General features: G+C 42.1%; 1 protein-coding gene across 1 annotated transcript in view; it reads right to left on the bottom strand.

Moving 5' to 3' along the window:
- The window catches only part of kirrel3a (kirre like nephrin family adhesion molecule 3a), a 366,352-nt gene extending 353,081 nt beyond the window's left edge, over nt 1-13,271 (bottom strand). The window contains exon 1 of the mRNA XM_060846727.1: nt 13,172-13,271. Coding sequence (XP_060702710.1) covers nt 13,172-13,271 — 100 coding nt within the window. The remainder of the gene's footprint in view (nt 1-13,171) is intronic.
- Between the last annotated feature and the right edge of the window lie 1,324 nt (nt 13,272-14,595).

Here is a 14,595-nt window from a genome sequence, read left to right as displayed (position 1 = left end):
CCCTTCCGTCCTTTCATTCCTTTTATTCGATATGGTGAGGAAGTGTAAGGAATCGATGCTTACTTTGTCTCCCACAATATTAGCACTTGCAATTAATGCAAATCATACAGTGTGAATCTCCTTTGTCCTTTCACTGAAATAAGATGCTGTGGTACATGACTTAAAGAGAACACCTAAACAATAATTAGGTGAGATTTTTCTGTGTCAAGACGAGAGTACAATATGTTAATAACCCTATCAAAAGCAAGTGAAAATAAGGAACAGCGTGAACTTGTCATTTCAAATTCTAAGGCATCTGTAGAAATCTATTTCAAAGTCATTTCTACAGTAGCTCACTGCAGTAGCCTTGAGATATTGAATCTTATGATCAAAGGCCTAACATTAAGCATCAAAACTCATCTGTCAACTCATAAATCAGTAATTAAAGCACAAACTGGCAAATGTTAATGATAACCTGAAGCACAATAGAACTGAAGACAAGTCCAAACAAATCAAGTGATAATTGACATGTTGATGTGCACAAGAGATTAATTATTTGACAGTCCTTGATTGTATCATGCTTAAAGTATATGATTATACTTTGACAGAACAATTGCTTATCATGAAAATTTGGGGCTTGGTTTCAAGTTCCAACCGATACCTGTCATTGTATTGTCACCATGCCCTATAATCTTCCAAATCTTTTTTGTGGAAAAGAACAAGACACTGAGCTGAGATCAAACATACAGGTGATTATTGATATTCTCACAGTTTGACCAGTGAGAAATAAAAAAAAGTATTAGACCTATAGCTGGAGGGCTCAAGATTCCCAGGGACTTTTATCAAAGCTTGTTCAACCTCTTTTGGAAAATTTCTCCTGCGTTTGGCGACTACAGGGAATACTGCACAACAACAGGAGGTGCTTTCTCAAAGTAGCTGAGATAAGGATAATACACATCAGACAGATACTGCCATGAAAACACAAGGATCACAATGTTTTCAAAGACTGAGGGCTCTTTACATCAACATGGGTTCCAATAATGAGATGAAATCCCATTTATGCAGATTAGTATGGCTTATAATACCCTGGGGGGAAGCTACAATGAATAACTGTGAGTCCATCTGAGGACGTTGAACAGCTATCAGCTTTGTTAAGACTCAATTGTGTGTGGGGAGAGTTCGATACTCTGTTCAATTATGAGCTTAAACAGTTGGTATTCCCTTCAGAGTCTGTCCATTCCCTGAGTATATGCCTACCCATTCGCTGAATGCCTGTCTGTTAATTCCCTGAGTGTATAGCTGTCCTCTCTGGAAACCTGTATGTTTTGCTCTCATTACCTCCTCATCCTGGAAGAAGATACTGAATAATTATTCCCTTATCTTTCACCAAATTGTACAGAAATGCGAATGAAGACTATTTGAGGTGAAAAAAAAACTTGATGATCAATAGGAGGGGGCATTAGCAAGTACCTTCATACAGATTTAAGAATTAAGTCTGTACGTTAGTTCGCTGAGCTGGAAGATTTGTTTTCAGATGTTTCGTCAACAAGACAAGGTAACATCATCAGTGCAAGTCTCCGGTGAAGCACTAAAAATTAAGAATTCATAAGGAATATTCTTGGAAAGAAAGTTATTTTATATTTTCGAGAAAATCAGTAGCTTTACTGCTGATGAATGTTCAAAGAGAACACAGTATCACAGGCCCGATTACTTTCTATTGCACTGTCCAGCACCACTCATTACCATTGATAATGTGGGGCTGGAAAGGCACAGCAGACTACCATCGCATCTACCTTTCCCCCAGCCCCACCCCTCTCTCTGTAGCTCTTTCTCAGCCCCCTTCCCTCTCCCCAGTCCTGATGAAGGGTCCTAACCTGAAACGTTGACTTTCCCACTCCTTAGACACTGCATGACCTGATGTGCCTTTCCAGTCCTGCATTTTATTGATGCTGACTTCTAGTGTCTGCGGTCCTCACTATCTCTACTCACTTTTGGTTGTAGTGTGTTTTTTTTTTCTACAGGATGAACAGCAGCAATCAGCCAAGTCTTCTGTGACAGCACCTCCCAACCCTGCAACCTCTACCACCAAAGACAAGATACATGGGAGCTCCCAATTCCTCTCAACGTCACGTGCCTTCCTGACATGGACGTATATCATGGTTCCTTCAATGTCACTCAGTCAAAATCCTGGGACTCCTGAGATCCCAGAACTCAATGGAAATTGGGGAGGAGATAGGAAATGTATTTGGAAATGTGCCAAAGAATGAGAGAAATGTAAGACCTTTCTTAAGAAAAGGCAAAAAATAGATAAATTGAGAAAGAAAAATTAGAAACAAATTAATCATGTTGTTGCAATGCGTAAAATGTTCCATCCACGACACTGTCTGACTTTAATTAACAGCTAAAGTTAGAATAGTCTGAAAGGTTTATAAAAGGCACGTTGTGGCTGGATGTATTGGGAATGCCTGCCCTCCAGCTGAAACCTTATTGCAACAGTGGAGCTGACATTGGCTCAAAAACGGATGACAATACCCAAACCTCTCCCACCTTGCATGGCGCTGCCGCAGGCCAACGCTCCAGTTAATTACAATCAGAGAAGGTTTAGCTTCCCATGCTTCAGGCCAGAAAAGAGGTTGACTACCAGTTTTCCTGTTGGTTACAGCTAAATTTTTAATCCCTAAAGAAAAGTTTCAGTTAAAGTATCTCATCCTTTCTCTCAAAGCTGTCTCAAAGGTCCTCAATTATTACACATTATTTAGACCCGCAGTCATAGTTGTGTAGCCAAAAATTGTAGTTCAACAATACCCCCCACAAAGGTCAGTGGGGTGGACGAAGGTAAATTTATTTTCTGTGAGACAGTATAAGCAAGCAGCACTAGATATGACATTGACAGAAGTCTTTTGTTCATTGGTGCCAATTTGTACTGCTTCTCTGGGTCATCAGAATTGGCTACACAAACACAAATTGCTGGAAAAGTTCAGCAGGTCTGGCAGCGTCTGTGGAGAGAATTCAGAGCTAATTTCTCTGCACAGGTGCTGCCAGACCCGCTGAACTTTTCCAGCAATTTCTGTTTTTGTTTCTGATTTACAGTATTCACGTTCTTTCGGTTTTCTTTCACCAGAATTGACTGTCAGGCTTTAGTTAGCATCTGATCATGGAATGGCAGTTCGAAGAATACAGTAATTCTTTTGCTGCAGTCCTAGCTAAATAACAACCACAGGCTTTCAAGCAAGAGCTGGTTCATTATTTAACTAAATGTTTATGGAACCATTCCCCATACGTTGATGTTTGCTCAGTTTTTGTCAGCACGGGTTTCCCAAACGTTCTTCTCAATTTGTTTTCAGTCATGATCCCCTCACAGATCCCAGATGATTCATTCACTAATGAAGTCATTAATTACTGAGTTGGTCAGAGATGGTTGTTAGGACTCTTGGGGTTCAGTGGTAGTGTCCTGCCTCTGCGCCAGGAGTGCCAGTTACATGACATGTGTTATAACATACCCAATGGGGTTGATTTAGAGAAAAATATCAGAGTTGGTTGTATAAAGGCATCCACACTGTCACCACGTAGGCAGAAATGTAAAAAAAACCAGAAAGCTCTGTGGCTTTATTTGTATGGCGTCTAGGCTGGTCTTCACTGCTCAGTGTGTCACAAGGCACTTTTAACTATCTATTGTCCCTGCTGTTCAAGAAGCATAAGGTGCAGGCTTTTGAAGTCCAGGCTTCAGACAAATAGGCAATTGTCTTGAAAAGCATTTAATTAAGTGCCCAAGTAATAATCCTGGATAGATTTCCAAGCTCCTTGGTTGTAAAGAATAATTAAAGGATTCAATATGTCTGGAAATCAAGATTTATTTCTGTACTTAAGCACCTTACTGGTACAATGATTCCTTTATAATCACTGATTCACCCATAACTCTGTGACAACTGGCCACATCCCGTTGTTAAAAATCAACTCTCCTTGCTCCTGCAGAGAAATGTTGTTGGATTATCTAAAACCAGGAGATCAAGTGTAATCAGAGGGCACCTAATGGCTGACTGCAAAGCACTCAAGAATAATAGAGAGTTGAGTACTTCCAAAAATAATGCATTTCAACTCAGAATCCTGTTGCAGTTTGTGCTGAGACCTCTCACAGCTTTCCACAGCATACTCTTACATCCACTGGCACTCATTTACAACCACTCTGTGACATCTATTATCCAACTATGCTTGGGTCAACTCCCCATTCTGCTCCCCTCCACTTTGTCTTCAAAAAGAGATCTTTATAGCTTTTCAGCTCTGATTAAATGGCCAAATTGGATTTTGGCATGACATTTTGGCATGGTGCTTCAGTGGTTAGCATTGTTGCCTCACAGTGCCAGAGACTCAGATTTGATTCTACCCTCAGGCAACTGTCTGTACAGAGTTTGAGCATTCTGCCTGTGTCTGTGTGGGTTTCCTCTAGCTGCTCCAGTTTCCTCCCACAGTCCAAAGATGTGCAGGTTAGGTGGATCAGCATGCTAAATTGCCCAAAGTGTCACGGGATGTACAGACTAGGTGAGATAGCCATGGGAAATTCAGGGTTACAGGGATAGGGTAAGAGAGTGGAATGCTCTTCAGAGGGTGAGATGGTATAGTATGGACTCAATAGGCCAAATGGCCTGCTTCCACATTGCAGGGATTACCTTTTAAGAGTTCTTCTTGTTCTTGCAATTTCAATCACTTCTGTTTTTGTCTTAGAGTCTGTGTATGGAAGCTTTAGCATATATTATAGGACCTACATTGCAAAGATCTCTGTTTTTCTCTCAATCGACATTAAACCAAGTGATCTGGTTATTTACATTACTCCTGGGAACTTGCTCTGCATAGTTAACTGATGTGTTTCCAAAATTGCAATGTTGATGTTTGCAAAGGAGTTAGTCATAGAGTCACAGAGATGTACAGCACGGAAATAGACCCCTTGGTCCAAAGTGTCCATATGGACCAGATATCTTAACATAATCTAGTCCCATTTGCCAGCACTTTGCCTATATCCCCCAAAACCATTTCTATTCATATACCGATTCAGATGCCTTTTAAATGTTGTAATTGTACCAGCTTCCACCACTTCCTCTATCAACTCATTCCATACACACACCACTCTCCACATGAAAAAGTTGCCTCTTAGATCCCTTTTAAATTTTTCCTCTCTCACCCTAAACCTATGCCCTCTAGTTCTGGACTTGCCCACCCTGGAGAAAAGACCTTGTCTATTCACCCGATCCATGCCCCTCACGATTCTGTAAACTCTATAAGGTTGCCCCTCAGCCTCCGACGCTCCAGGGAAAATGGCCCCAATCTATTCAGCCTCGCTCTACAGCTCAAACCCTCTAACTCTGGCAACATCCTTGTAAATCTTCTCTGAACCTTTCAAGTTTCAAAACATCCTTCATTTAGCAGGGAGACCAGAATTACACACAATACTTCAATAATGGCCTAATCAATGTTCTGTACAGCCACAGCATGACCTCCCAACACCTATACTCAACTCACTGACCAATCAAGGCAAGAGTACCAAACATCTTATTCACTGTCCTATCTACCTGCAAGTTAATTTACTGGAACACAATTAAGGACATTCAAAGTTTATGAGAGGCATGATATAAATGAAAGTTCATCCTGAGAAGGACGCGGATGTCTTGCTGAGATCAGCAAAGGATTTACAAGGTACACCTACACACAGCATGAACAAGATGGGCCAAATAGCCTCCTTCTATATAGTATCATTTAAGATGTACAGCATGGAAACAGATTCTTCAGTCCATGTTAACCAGATATCCTAAACTAATCTAGTCCCATTTGCTAGCACTTGGCCCATTTTCCTCTAAACTTCTTCTATTCATATACCCATCGTTTTCAATGCTGTGATTGTACCAGCCTCCAGCAACAGCTCATTCCATCCAGGCACCACCCTCTGTGTGAAAAGGTTGCCCCTTGGGTCCAATTTATATCTTTCTCCTCTCGTCCTAAACCTATGCCCTCTAGTCCATGACTCCTCCAGCCCAGGGAAAAGACTTTGTCTATTTATCCTATCCATGCCTCACATGATTTTATAAACCTCTGTAAGGTCACCCCTCAGCCTCCAATGCTCCAGGGAGCAGCCTTTAACCTCTCCCTATAGCTCAAATCCTCCAAACCTGGCAACATCCTTGTAAATCTTTTCTGAATCCTTTCAAGCTTCACAACATCCTTCTGATAGGAAGGAGACCAAAATTGCATGCAATATTCCAAAAGTGACAAAAACAATGTTCTGTACAGCTGCAACATGACCTCCCAACTCCTGTACTCAATACTCTGACTAATAAAGGAAAGCATTTCAAATGCCTTCATCACTATTCTATCTACCTGCGACCCCACTTTCAAGGAGCTATGAACCTGCACTCCAAGGTCTCTTTCTTCAGCAACACTCCCTAGGACCTTACCATTAAATGTATAAGTCCTGCCCTGATTTGTTTTTCCAAAATGCAGCACTTCACATTTATCTAAATTAAACTTTATCAACCACTTCTTAGCCCATTGGCCCATCTGATCAAGATCCCGTTGTACTCTGAGGTAACCTTCATTGCCGTCCACTACTCCTCCAATTTTGGTGTCATCTGCAAACTTACAAACTATATCTACTATGTTCACATTCAAATCATTTATATAAATGATGAAAAGTAGTGGACCCAGCGCCGATCCTTGTGGCACTCCGCTGGTCACAGGCCTTCAATCTGAGAAACAACTCTCTATCACCACTCTCTGTCTTCTAACTTCAAGCCAGTTCTGTATCTAAATGGCTAGTTCTCCCTCCATTCCATGAGATCTAACCTTGCTAACCAGTCTCCGATGAAGAATCTTTTTGAACACCTTACTGACGTCCATACTGATCACGTCTACCGCACTACCCTCATCAATCCTCTTTGTTACTTCTTCAAAAAACTCAATCAAGTTCATGAAACATGATTTCCCACACGCAAAACCTGCAGACTATCCCTAATCATTCCTTGCCTTTCCAAAACATGTAAATCCTGTCCCTCAGGATTTCCTCCAACAGCTTCCCAACACCAACGTCAGGCTCACCGGTCTGGCTGTTATTTACCACCTTTCTTAAATGGTGGCACCATGTTAACCAACCTCCAGTCTTCCAGCACCACACTTATGACTATCGATGATACAAATATCTCAGCAAGGACCCCAGCAATCAGTTCCCTAGCTTCCCACAGAATTCTAAGGTACACCCGATCAGATCCTGGGGAATTATCCACTTTTATGCATTTTAAGACATCCAGCACCTCCTCCTGTGTAATATGGACCTTTTTCAAGATGTCACCATCTATTTCCCCACATTCTATAGCTTCCATGTCCTTCTCCCCAGTAAACACTGAGGCAAAATACTGATTTAGTATTTCCCCCATCTCCTGTGGCTCCACACATAGGCCGCCTTGCCGATCTTTGAGGGGCCCTATTCTCTCTCAAGTTACCCTTTAGCCCTTATTTATAAAATCCCTTTGGATACACCTTAACCCTTTTTGCCAAAGCTATCTCATGTCTCCTTTTTCCCCTCCTGATTTCCCACTTAAGTATACTCCTACTGCCTTTATACTTGACTAAGGATTCACTTGATCTGTCCTGTCTAGACCTGCATATGATTCCCTCTTTTTCTTAACCAAAATCTCAATTTCTTTAGTCATCCAGCATTCCCTATACCTACCAGCATTTCCTTTCACCCTAACAGGACTATTCTTTCTCTGGACTCTCGTTATCTCATTTCTGAAGGCTTCCCGTTTTCTAGCCATCTCTTTACCTGTGAACATCTGCCCCCAATCAGCTTTTGAAAGTTCTTGCTTGATAATGTCAAAATTAAGCTCCCTCCAATTTAGAACTTCAACTTTTACATTTGGTCTATCCTTGTCCATCACTATTTTGAAACTAATAGAATTATGGTCACTGGCTCCAAAGTGCTCCCCAACTAACACCTCAGTTACCTGCCCTACCTTATTTCCCAAGACAAGGTAAATTTTGTACCTTCTCCAGTCGGAACATCCACATAATGAAACAGATTTTTTTTTGTACACAGTTAACAAATTCCTTTCCATCTAAACCATTAATACTATGGCAGTCCCAGTCTATGTTTGGAAAGTTAAAACCTTCTACAATAACCACCCTATTATTCTTACAGTTAACTGAGATCTCCTTACAAATTTGTTTCTCAATTTTCCGCTGACTATAATACAATCCCAGTAAGGTGATCATCACTTTCTTATTTCTCAGTTCCACCTGAATAACTTTCCTGGAAGTAATTCCAGGAATATCCTCCTTAATATCTCCCTGTCTGGGAACAGCGGGAGACACAGCGGAGGTGACGTGGAGACCAGAAGGGTGCCAGGAAGGTCAGGAAACTGCTTAAATGCTTACCTTTCTTCTTTTTCTTTCTTTTTCATATATTTAAGTGCATTGTTTGGTTTTAGTTGATATAAAGCTAAGCTTACAATGACAGAGAACCTCAGACCTGTAGATTGTGCCTCTTGCTTGATGTGGGAGTTCCGTGACGTAGCTGGTGTTCCTGACTCTTACACTTGCAAGAAGTGTGTCCAGTTGCAGCTCTTGTTTGACCACATGACGGCTCTGGAGCTGTGGGTGGACTCACTGTGGAGCATCTGCGATGCTGAGAAGGTTGTGGATAGCACGTTTAGTGAACTGGTCACACCGCAGGTTAGAATTGCTGAGGGAGAAACTGAATGAGTGACCAAAAGGCAGAAAAAGAGTAGGAAGCCAGTGCAGGTGTCCCCTGCGGTCATCTCCCTCCAAAACAGCTATACCATTTTGGATACTGTTGGGGGAGATGGCTCACGAGGGGAGGGCAGCAGCTGCCAGGGTCATGGCGCTGTTGTTGTGGTTCTGTTCGCCGAGCTGGGAGTTTTTGTTGCAAACGTTTCGTCCCCTTTCTAGGTGACATCCTCAGTGCTTGGGAGCCTCCTGTGAAGCGCTTCTGTGCTGATTCCGTTGGCATTTATAGTGGTTTGAATCTGCCGTTTCCGGTTGTCAGTAGCTGTCCGTTGCAGAGGCCGGCATATAGGGTCTAGGTCGATGTGTCTGTTGATAGAATTTGTGGATGAGTGCCATGCCTCTAGGAATTCCCTGGCTGTTCTCTGTTTGGCCTGCCCTATAATGGTGGTGTTGTCCCAATCGAATTCATGTTGTTTGTCATCTGAGTGTATGGCTACTAAGGATAGCTGGTCGTGTCGTTTCGTGGCTAGTTGGTGTTCATGGATGCGGGTTGTTAGCTGTATTCCTGTTTGTCCTATGTAGTGTTTTGTGCAGTCCTTGCATGGGATTTTGTACACTACATTGATTTTGCTCATGCTGGGTATCGGGTCCTTTGTCCTGGTGAGTTGTTGTCTGAGAGTGGCTGTTGGTTTGTGTGCTGTTATGAGTCCTATTGGTCGCAGCAGTCTGGCTGTCAGTTCAGAAATGCTCCTGATGTATGGGAGTGTGGCCAGTCCTTTGGATTGTGGCATGTCCTCATTTCGTTGTCTTTCCCTTAGGCATGAATTGATGAAATTGCGGGGGTATCCGTTTTTGGTGAATACCTTGTATAGGTGTTCTTCTTCCTCTTTTTGTAGTTCTGGTGTGCTGCAGTGTGTTGTGGCCCTTTTGAATAATGTCCTGATGCAACTTCGTTTGTGTGTCTTGGGTGGTTGCTTTCATAGTTCAGGACTTGTTCCGTGTGTATGGCTTTCCTGTATACCTTCATGGTGAATTCTCCGTTCAGTGTTCTCTGTACCATCACGTCTAGGAATGGGAGTTGGTTGTCCTTTTCTTCCTCTATAGTGAATCAGATTCCTGTGAGTGTGGCGTTGATGATTCAGTATGTGTTCTCTATTTCTGTGTTTTTAATGATTACAAAGGTGTCGTCCACGTATCTGACCCAGAGTTTGGGTTGCAATTGCGTTAAAAATAGTCCCCTGAAAAACCATTCAATCAGCCTCAGGATGGTACTCGCCACCAAGGGCAGTTAGGAATATATATAAACTGCTGCCCTTAAAAGTGACGTCCCTCTCTCATGGACTTATGAATAATAATAATTCCCCTCCTCTTAAATAATTCCAACTGGGTAACAGTCCCACCAGAAATGTTGGGAATGATGAAATTGAGTGATGCGGAGAGATTAGAGAACTGGGATTATTTTCCTCAGTGCATAGAAGGATGAGGAAAGTGTGAATGGAAATGCTCAAAACAATGAAGGATTTTGACAATGAAGTTTCCAGTGGCCAGCAAACAGTAACAAAATGGCGCAGATTTATAATAATGGGCAAAAGGTAGATGAGGGACATTACTTTGTTGCAGCCAGTTGTTATAATCAGGGTTGCATGGCTGAAAGGTAGTGAAAGCAGATTCAGTCATGTCACTCAAGATAGAATTGGTTAAATATTTGAAAAGGAACAGCTTGAAGAGCTATGGGGAAACAGCAGGTGGTCTGTGTCTAATTGGAGAGCTATTTCAAAGAGCTAGCATATATACAATGAACTGAATGTCCTCTCTGTACACTGTGTGATTTATGATTTCAAAGCAGTTAGAATCTGCATCCATAATCTGTAACTCCTTTAACTCTCATTATTATTTCATTTGTTTGATTTTGTTTCTCTCTGTGTTCTTCCCTCGGGAGAAACAGAGTTCCGTGTTTCACAACAGTCATTAAGACAACGCCCAGCTGCCTGTCCTGCTGGTTCAGATGGATGTTAATAATTACACAATGAGCTTACTAACATACTCTGCAGAATTATCACCACCAGAACTTGTCAACCAGCTCTGCCTGTACACTGCGTTGCAAACCTCAATTTGTCTCAACATTGACAAAAAGAGCTTGATTCCAGAGGTGAGGTGAGAGTGACTGCCCTTGATACAAAGGCAAGATTTCACTGAGTGTGAGATCAAGGAGACTGAGCAAAATTGAAATGAATGGGAACCAAGGGGTAAAGCTCTCTACTGCTTAGAGTCATACTTAGCAGAAAGGAAGACAGGTGTATTTGTTGGAGATCAGTCATCTCACTCCCAGGACAGTGAAAGTGTCACAGGAGTTCCTCAAAGTAATGGCCTTGCTCCAAAAATCTTCAGCTACTTCATCAATGTCCTTCCCCCCATTATTATGTCAGAAATGGGAATAGTTTCTGAAGGATACACAATGTTTGACACTGTTCATGACTTCTCATGTCTGTGCCCATATGCAAAAACCTAGACAACATTTAATTTTGGGCTGATAATTGGGACATAGCACTCACACCAGACAAATACCAGCCAGTAGCCATCATCAACAAGAGAGAATTTAAACATCTCATCTGACATTCAAATCACCAGTTTGAAACACCCACAACAATTCCTGGGGGTCTCCCACTGAACAGAAATGTACCTGAACTATCAAGTAATATTTAGCAACAAGAACAAGTCAGGGACAGGGAATTAACTCACATGTGGGTAACATGCTCCCTAACTTCCTAAAATCTGTCTTATATTTACAAGGCACAAGTTAGGAATATAACTTGCTGTTGTCTGCTGGGAGCTCTAACAACACTCAAGAAGTTTGGCACCGTCCAGGACAAAGTACCCTGTTTATACGTTCACTGTGCTAAACATTCACTTCCTCCAGCACAAATGTAAAGAGGCATTGTGAACCAATGAGCACCACTGACATAAGGCATTGCAGTAACTCACTCAGGTTCCTTTGACACTATCTGCCAAACCCACAACCGAAACTACCTAGAAGAGCAAGGGTAACAAACACCTTCCATTACCTTCAAGTTCCTCCCAAACCACACATCATGCTGGCTTGAAACTATACCAGCATTCCAACAGCATTCTGAAGAAAGGACATTGGATTCAAAACGTTAATCTATTTTCTCAACACAGATGATACCAGACCTGCTGAGTTTCTCCAGCATTCTCTATTTTTGTTCATTCCATCATGCCCGCACCATGATTGGGTGAAGAACCTGGAATTCTGTCTGTAACAGGATTATTGGTGTACCTGCACCACACGGACTAAAAGCATCTTACCACCACCTTCTCCAGGACGATAAATGCTGCTCTTGCCAGCAGCATCCACACAGTATAACTGAACAAAGAATGACTGGTTGTCCATCCTATTGCCTTTGGTTGGATGTTGCTGTGGAAAAGAAAGGCAACTGGTTTATCCACATCACAGCATCAGGTGCCCAGTGCTTTTCAGAATTGTGCTCGGCCCAAGCCTTTGTCTTTTCCTTTGCTTTTTAAAGTGCTACTGTTGGAGTTTGGACTCGGTGGGGTTTGATTTCAGAATGGAAACGATTCAGAGGATTAGGTTCTTTAGAGTGAAAATGGAATGGAAGCTACTGGTGATCCAGAGTGGTATTTGCACTATAGTTTCTGGGGCATTTGTATAGTCTTCACACTGTAATTGGGATAATTTCAGTAGAAACTGAGTGCAGTTTTGCAGAATGCTACCATTAAAATGACAGGTTGAGTTATCAGTGAAGCAGTGAGGAAGTACTGATGGCTGACCCTCTCATAGAATGTCACTATACGTCACTCAAATTCTTCTCCTTTATTTCAAGAAGACCTACAGCAGGAATCAATAGAGCTCAGTAACCAAACAAAGCAGCAGCGTGTGGCATAAATGCAGAAGAAGAACACAGCATTTTTTTTTCTCTCATTCAGACCTTTCTGCTTTTCGTGAAGAAATTGAATTAACAAGGCACAAACCTCTGGGTGTCCTGCCAGGACTATTTCCAGTGCCACCCGGATGAAATCAATGAGTGCCAGCTTTCTCACCCTGTGACTATCAACCAATGTCCAAGAAATATAAGACCTTCACCAGGATGGGGGCCAACACATTGGATACCCTTCCTTTGCTTCCTGGTCCACCCTGCACACCAACACACTTGTCATCCTTTTTAAGCACAATTAACCTCAGCAATTTATCTTTCATAATGCAGTTTGACAAAGCCTTTGCTAACTTGGCAGCAAGCGATGGGGCTTCCCAGTTTTGTCAGGAAGCACAGTGCTGAAAGCTCTTCTTCCATTGTTTCAGGATCAAACTTCCCACAGATCTGCTGTGCCCTTGGCACTCCTCAGATAACATCCTTCCCTTCATCTTCCTCCAGGATAAATGGATGCACAATGCTGATGAGAAGCAAACCCACACTGAGGAAATCATTACCTTTGAAGGCTCCAATATTCTCAGGGGAGGGAGCTCTTGTGCCTTTGGGGATTGGAATTCTGCTCGTGTGGCTAGCAGATTCGCGAAACACCAATATCATATTCGTTAGCAAGGCTGCCTTGGCATGCCTGTGAAATAGTTAAGAGTACAGCAGTGCTGGAAAAACACAGCAGGTCAGGAAGCATCTAAGGAGCAGGTAAATTGATGTTTTGGGCAGGAGCTTTTCATCAGGAATCTGTAAGTGTGTCATTCCTGATGAAGTGCTCCTGCCCGAAATGTCATTTTTCCTGCTCCTTGGATGCTGCCTGACCTGCTGTGCTTTTCCAGCACCACTCTAATCTTGACTCTAATCTCCAGCATGTGAAATGTCACAGTGCCACTGTCAGAATCATCTACACATTTTTCATCTCTCTAATCCAAAAGCCTCACTTGGTCTTATTTCCCATCCTTTTTCCCTGAAGAGTTACCACAGTAATGGCCGAAGGAGCAATATTGTCTACATAGTAACAGTAATGAATAGGTTTCGTTCATTATACGTGGCCACGAACGCAGGCCAGAGCTTAGGGTAAAAGTGATAACTCCTGAGTGAATTAGTAAGAATCAGGCAGAGTTACACAGTGCCCAAGGGAGGGTCAGTGTTGCCAAACGAGAGCTAGACTATATGTTATTGTGATGTTGCATTACAAAGTTTCAATGATTGTTGAAAGCTGCAGGCTGCAAAACACATAGATTTTACTGCAATATATTAATACTTATGGGAATACTTCATGACACATAACATTGTCCAAGCTTAGTCTCCTTGTGTCTCCGATCAAGTGTTTTTGTTACAATACATTACAGACTCTGATAGTCAATTCCTGAAGGGGCTTTGTCCAACACACTGCCAGGGTGAGTTGGGCTGATGTTGAGTTTGCTATGTGGGGGTGAGTTGAGAGCATTGGAGTATTCTTCATGCCAAGGATTGGCTTGAAGTTTGAGAGACATGAAGATTGAATGATGGCAGTCAAACTCTTTAGGAAGGGAGTAATATTTTTCAGATGGCTCCCCTCATCTTCTGATGGAGATTGTCAGGTCAACGAGTGGGGAGAGCTGAGCATCACATGAGACTAAGCCAGCCATTCAAGATGGAGCCCAAGAGACTGACAGAGAAATGTTGAGAAGAAAAATATTGAACGACCGCAAGGCAGACAGGACTGATCTTCCAGTTATGAAATAAGAATATCAAATATGAGAATCAAGTTGGCTTTCAATTCCTAATTTTTGGTGAATTCCAATTTCAATAGTGGTATTTAAACCTTTGTAACCAGGGACCCCTGTTCTGGATTAGTAATCTATTGACATAAGCAGTTTTCCACTGTATCCCCATCTTAAATATGTGAATTTGGCTTATCATCTTTCCCAACAATTAAATTGTTTCTGTTGTG

The sequence above is a fragment of the Hemiscyllium ocellatum genome, chromosome 29 (genome assembly GCF_020745735.1).
Source record: "Hemiscyllium ocellatum isolate sHemOce1 chromosome 29, sHemOce1.pat.X.cur, whole genome shotgun sequence".
Classification (NCBI taxonomy): Eukaryota; Metazoa; Chordata; class Chondrichthyes; order Orectolobiformes; family Hemiscylliidae; genus Hemiscyllium; species Hemiscyllium ocellatum.
Note: the sequence above shows the minus strand (reverse complement) of the source record. Positions and strands in the feature narration are given on the sequence as shown.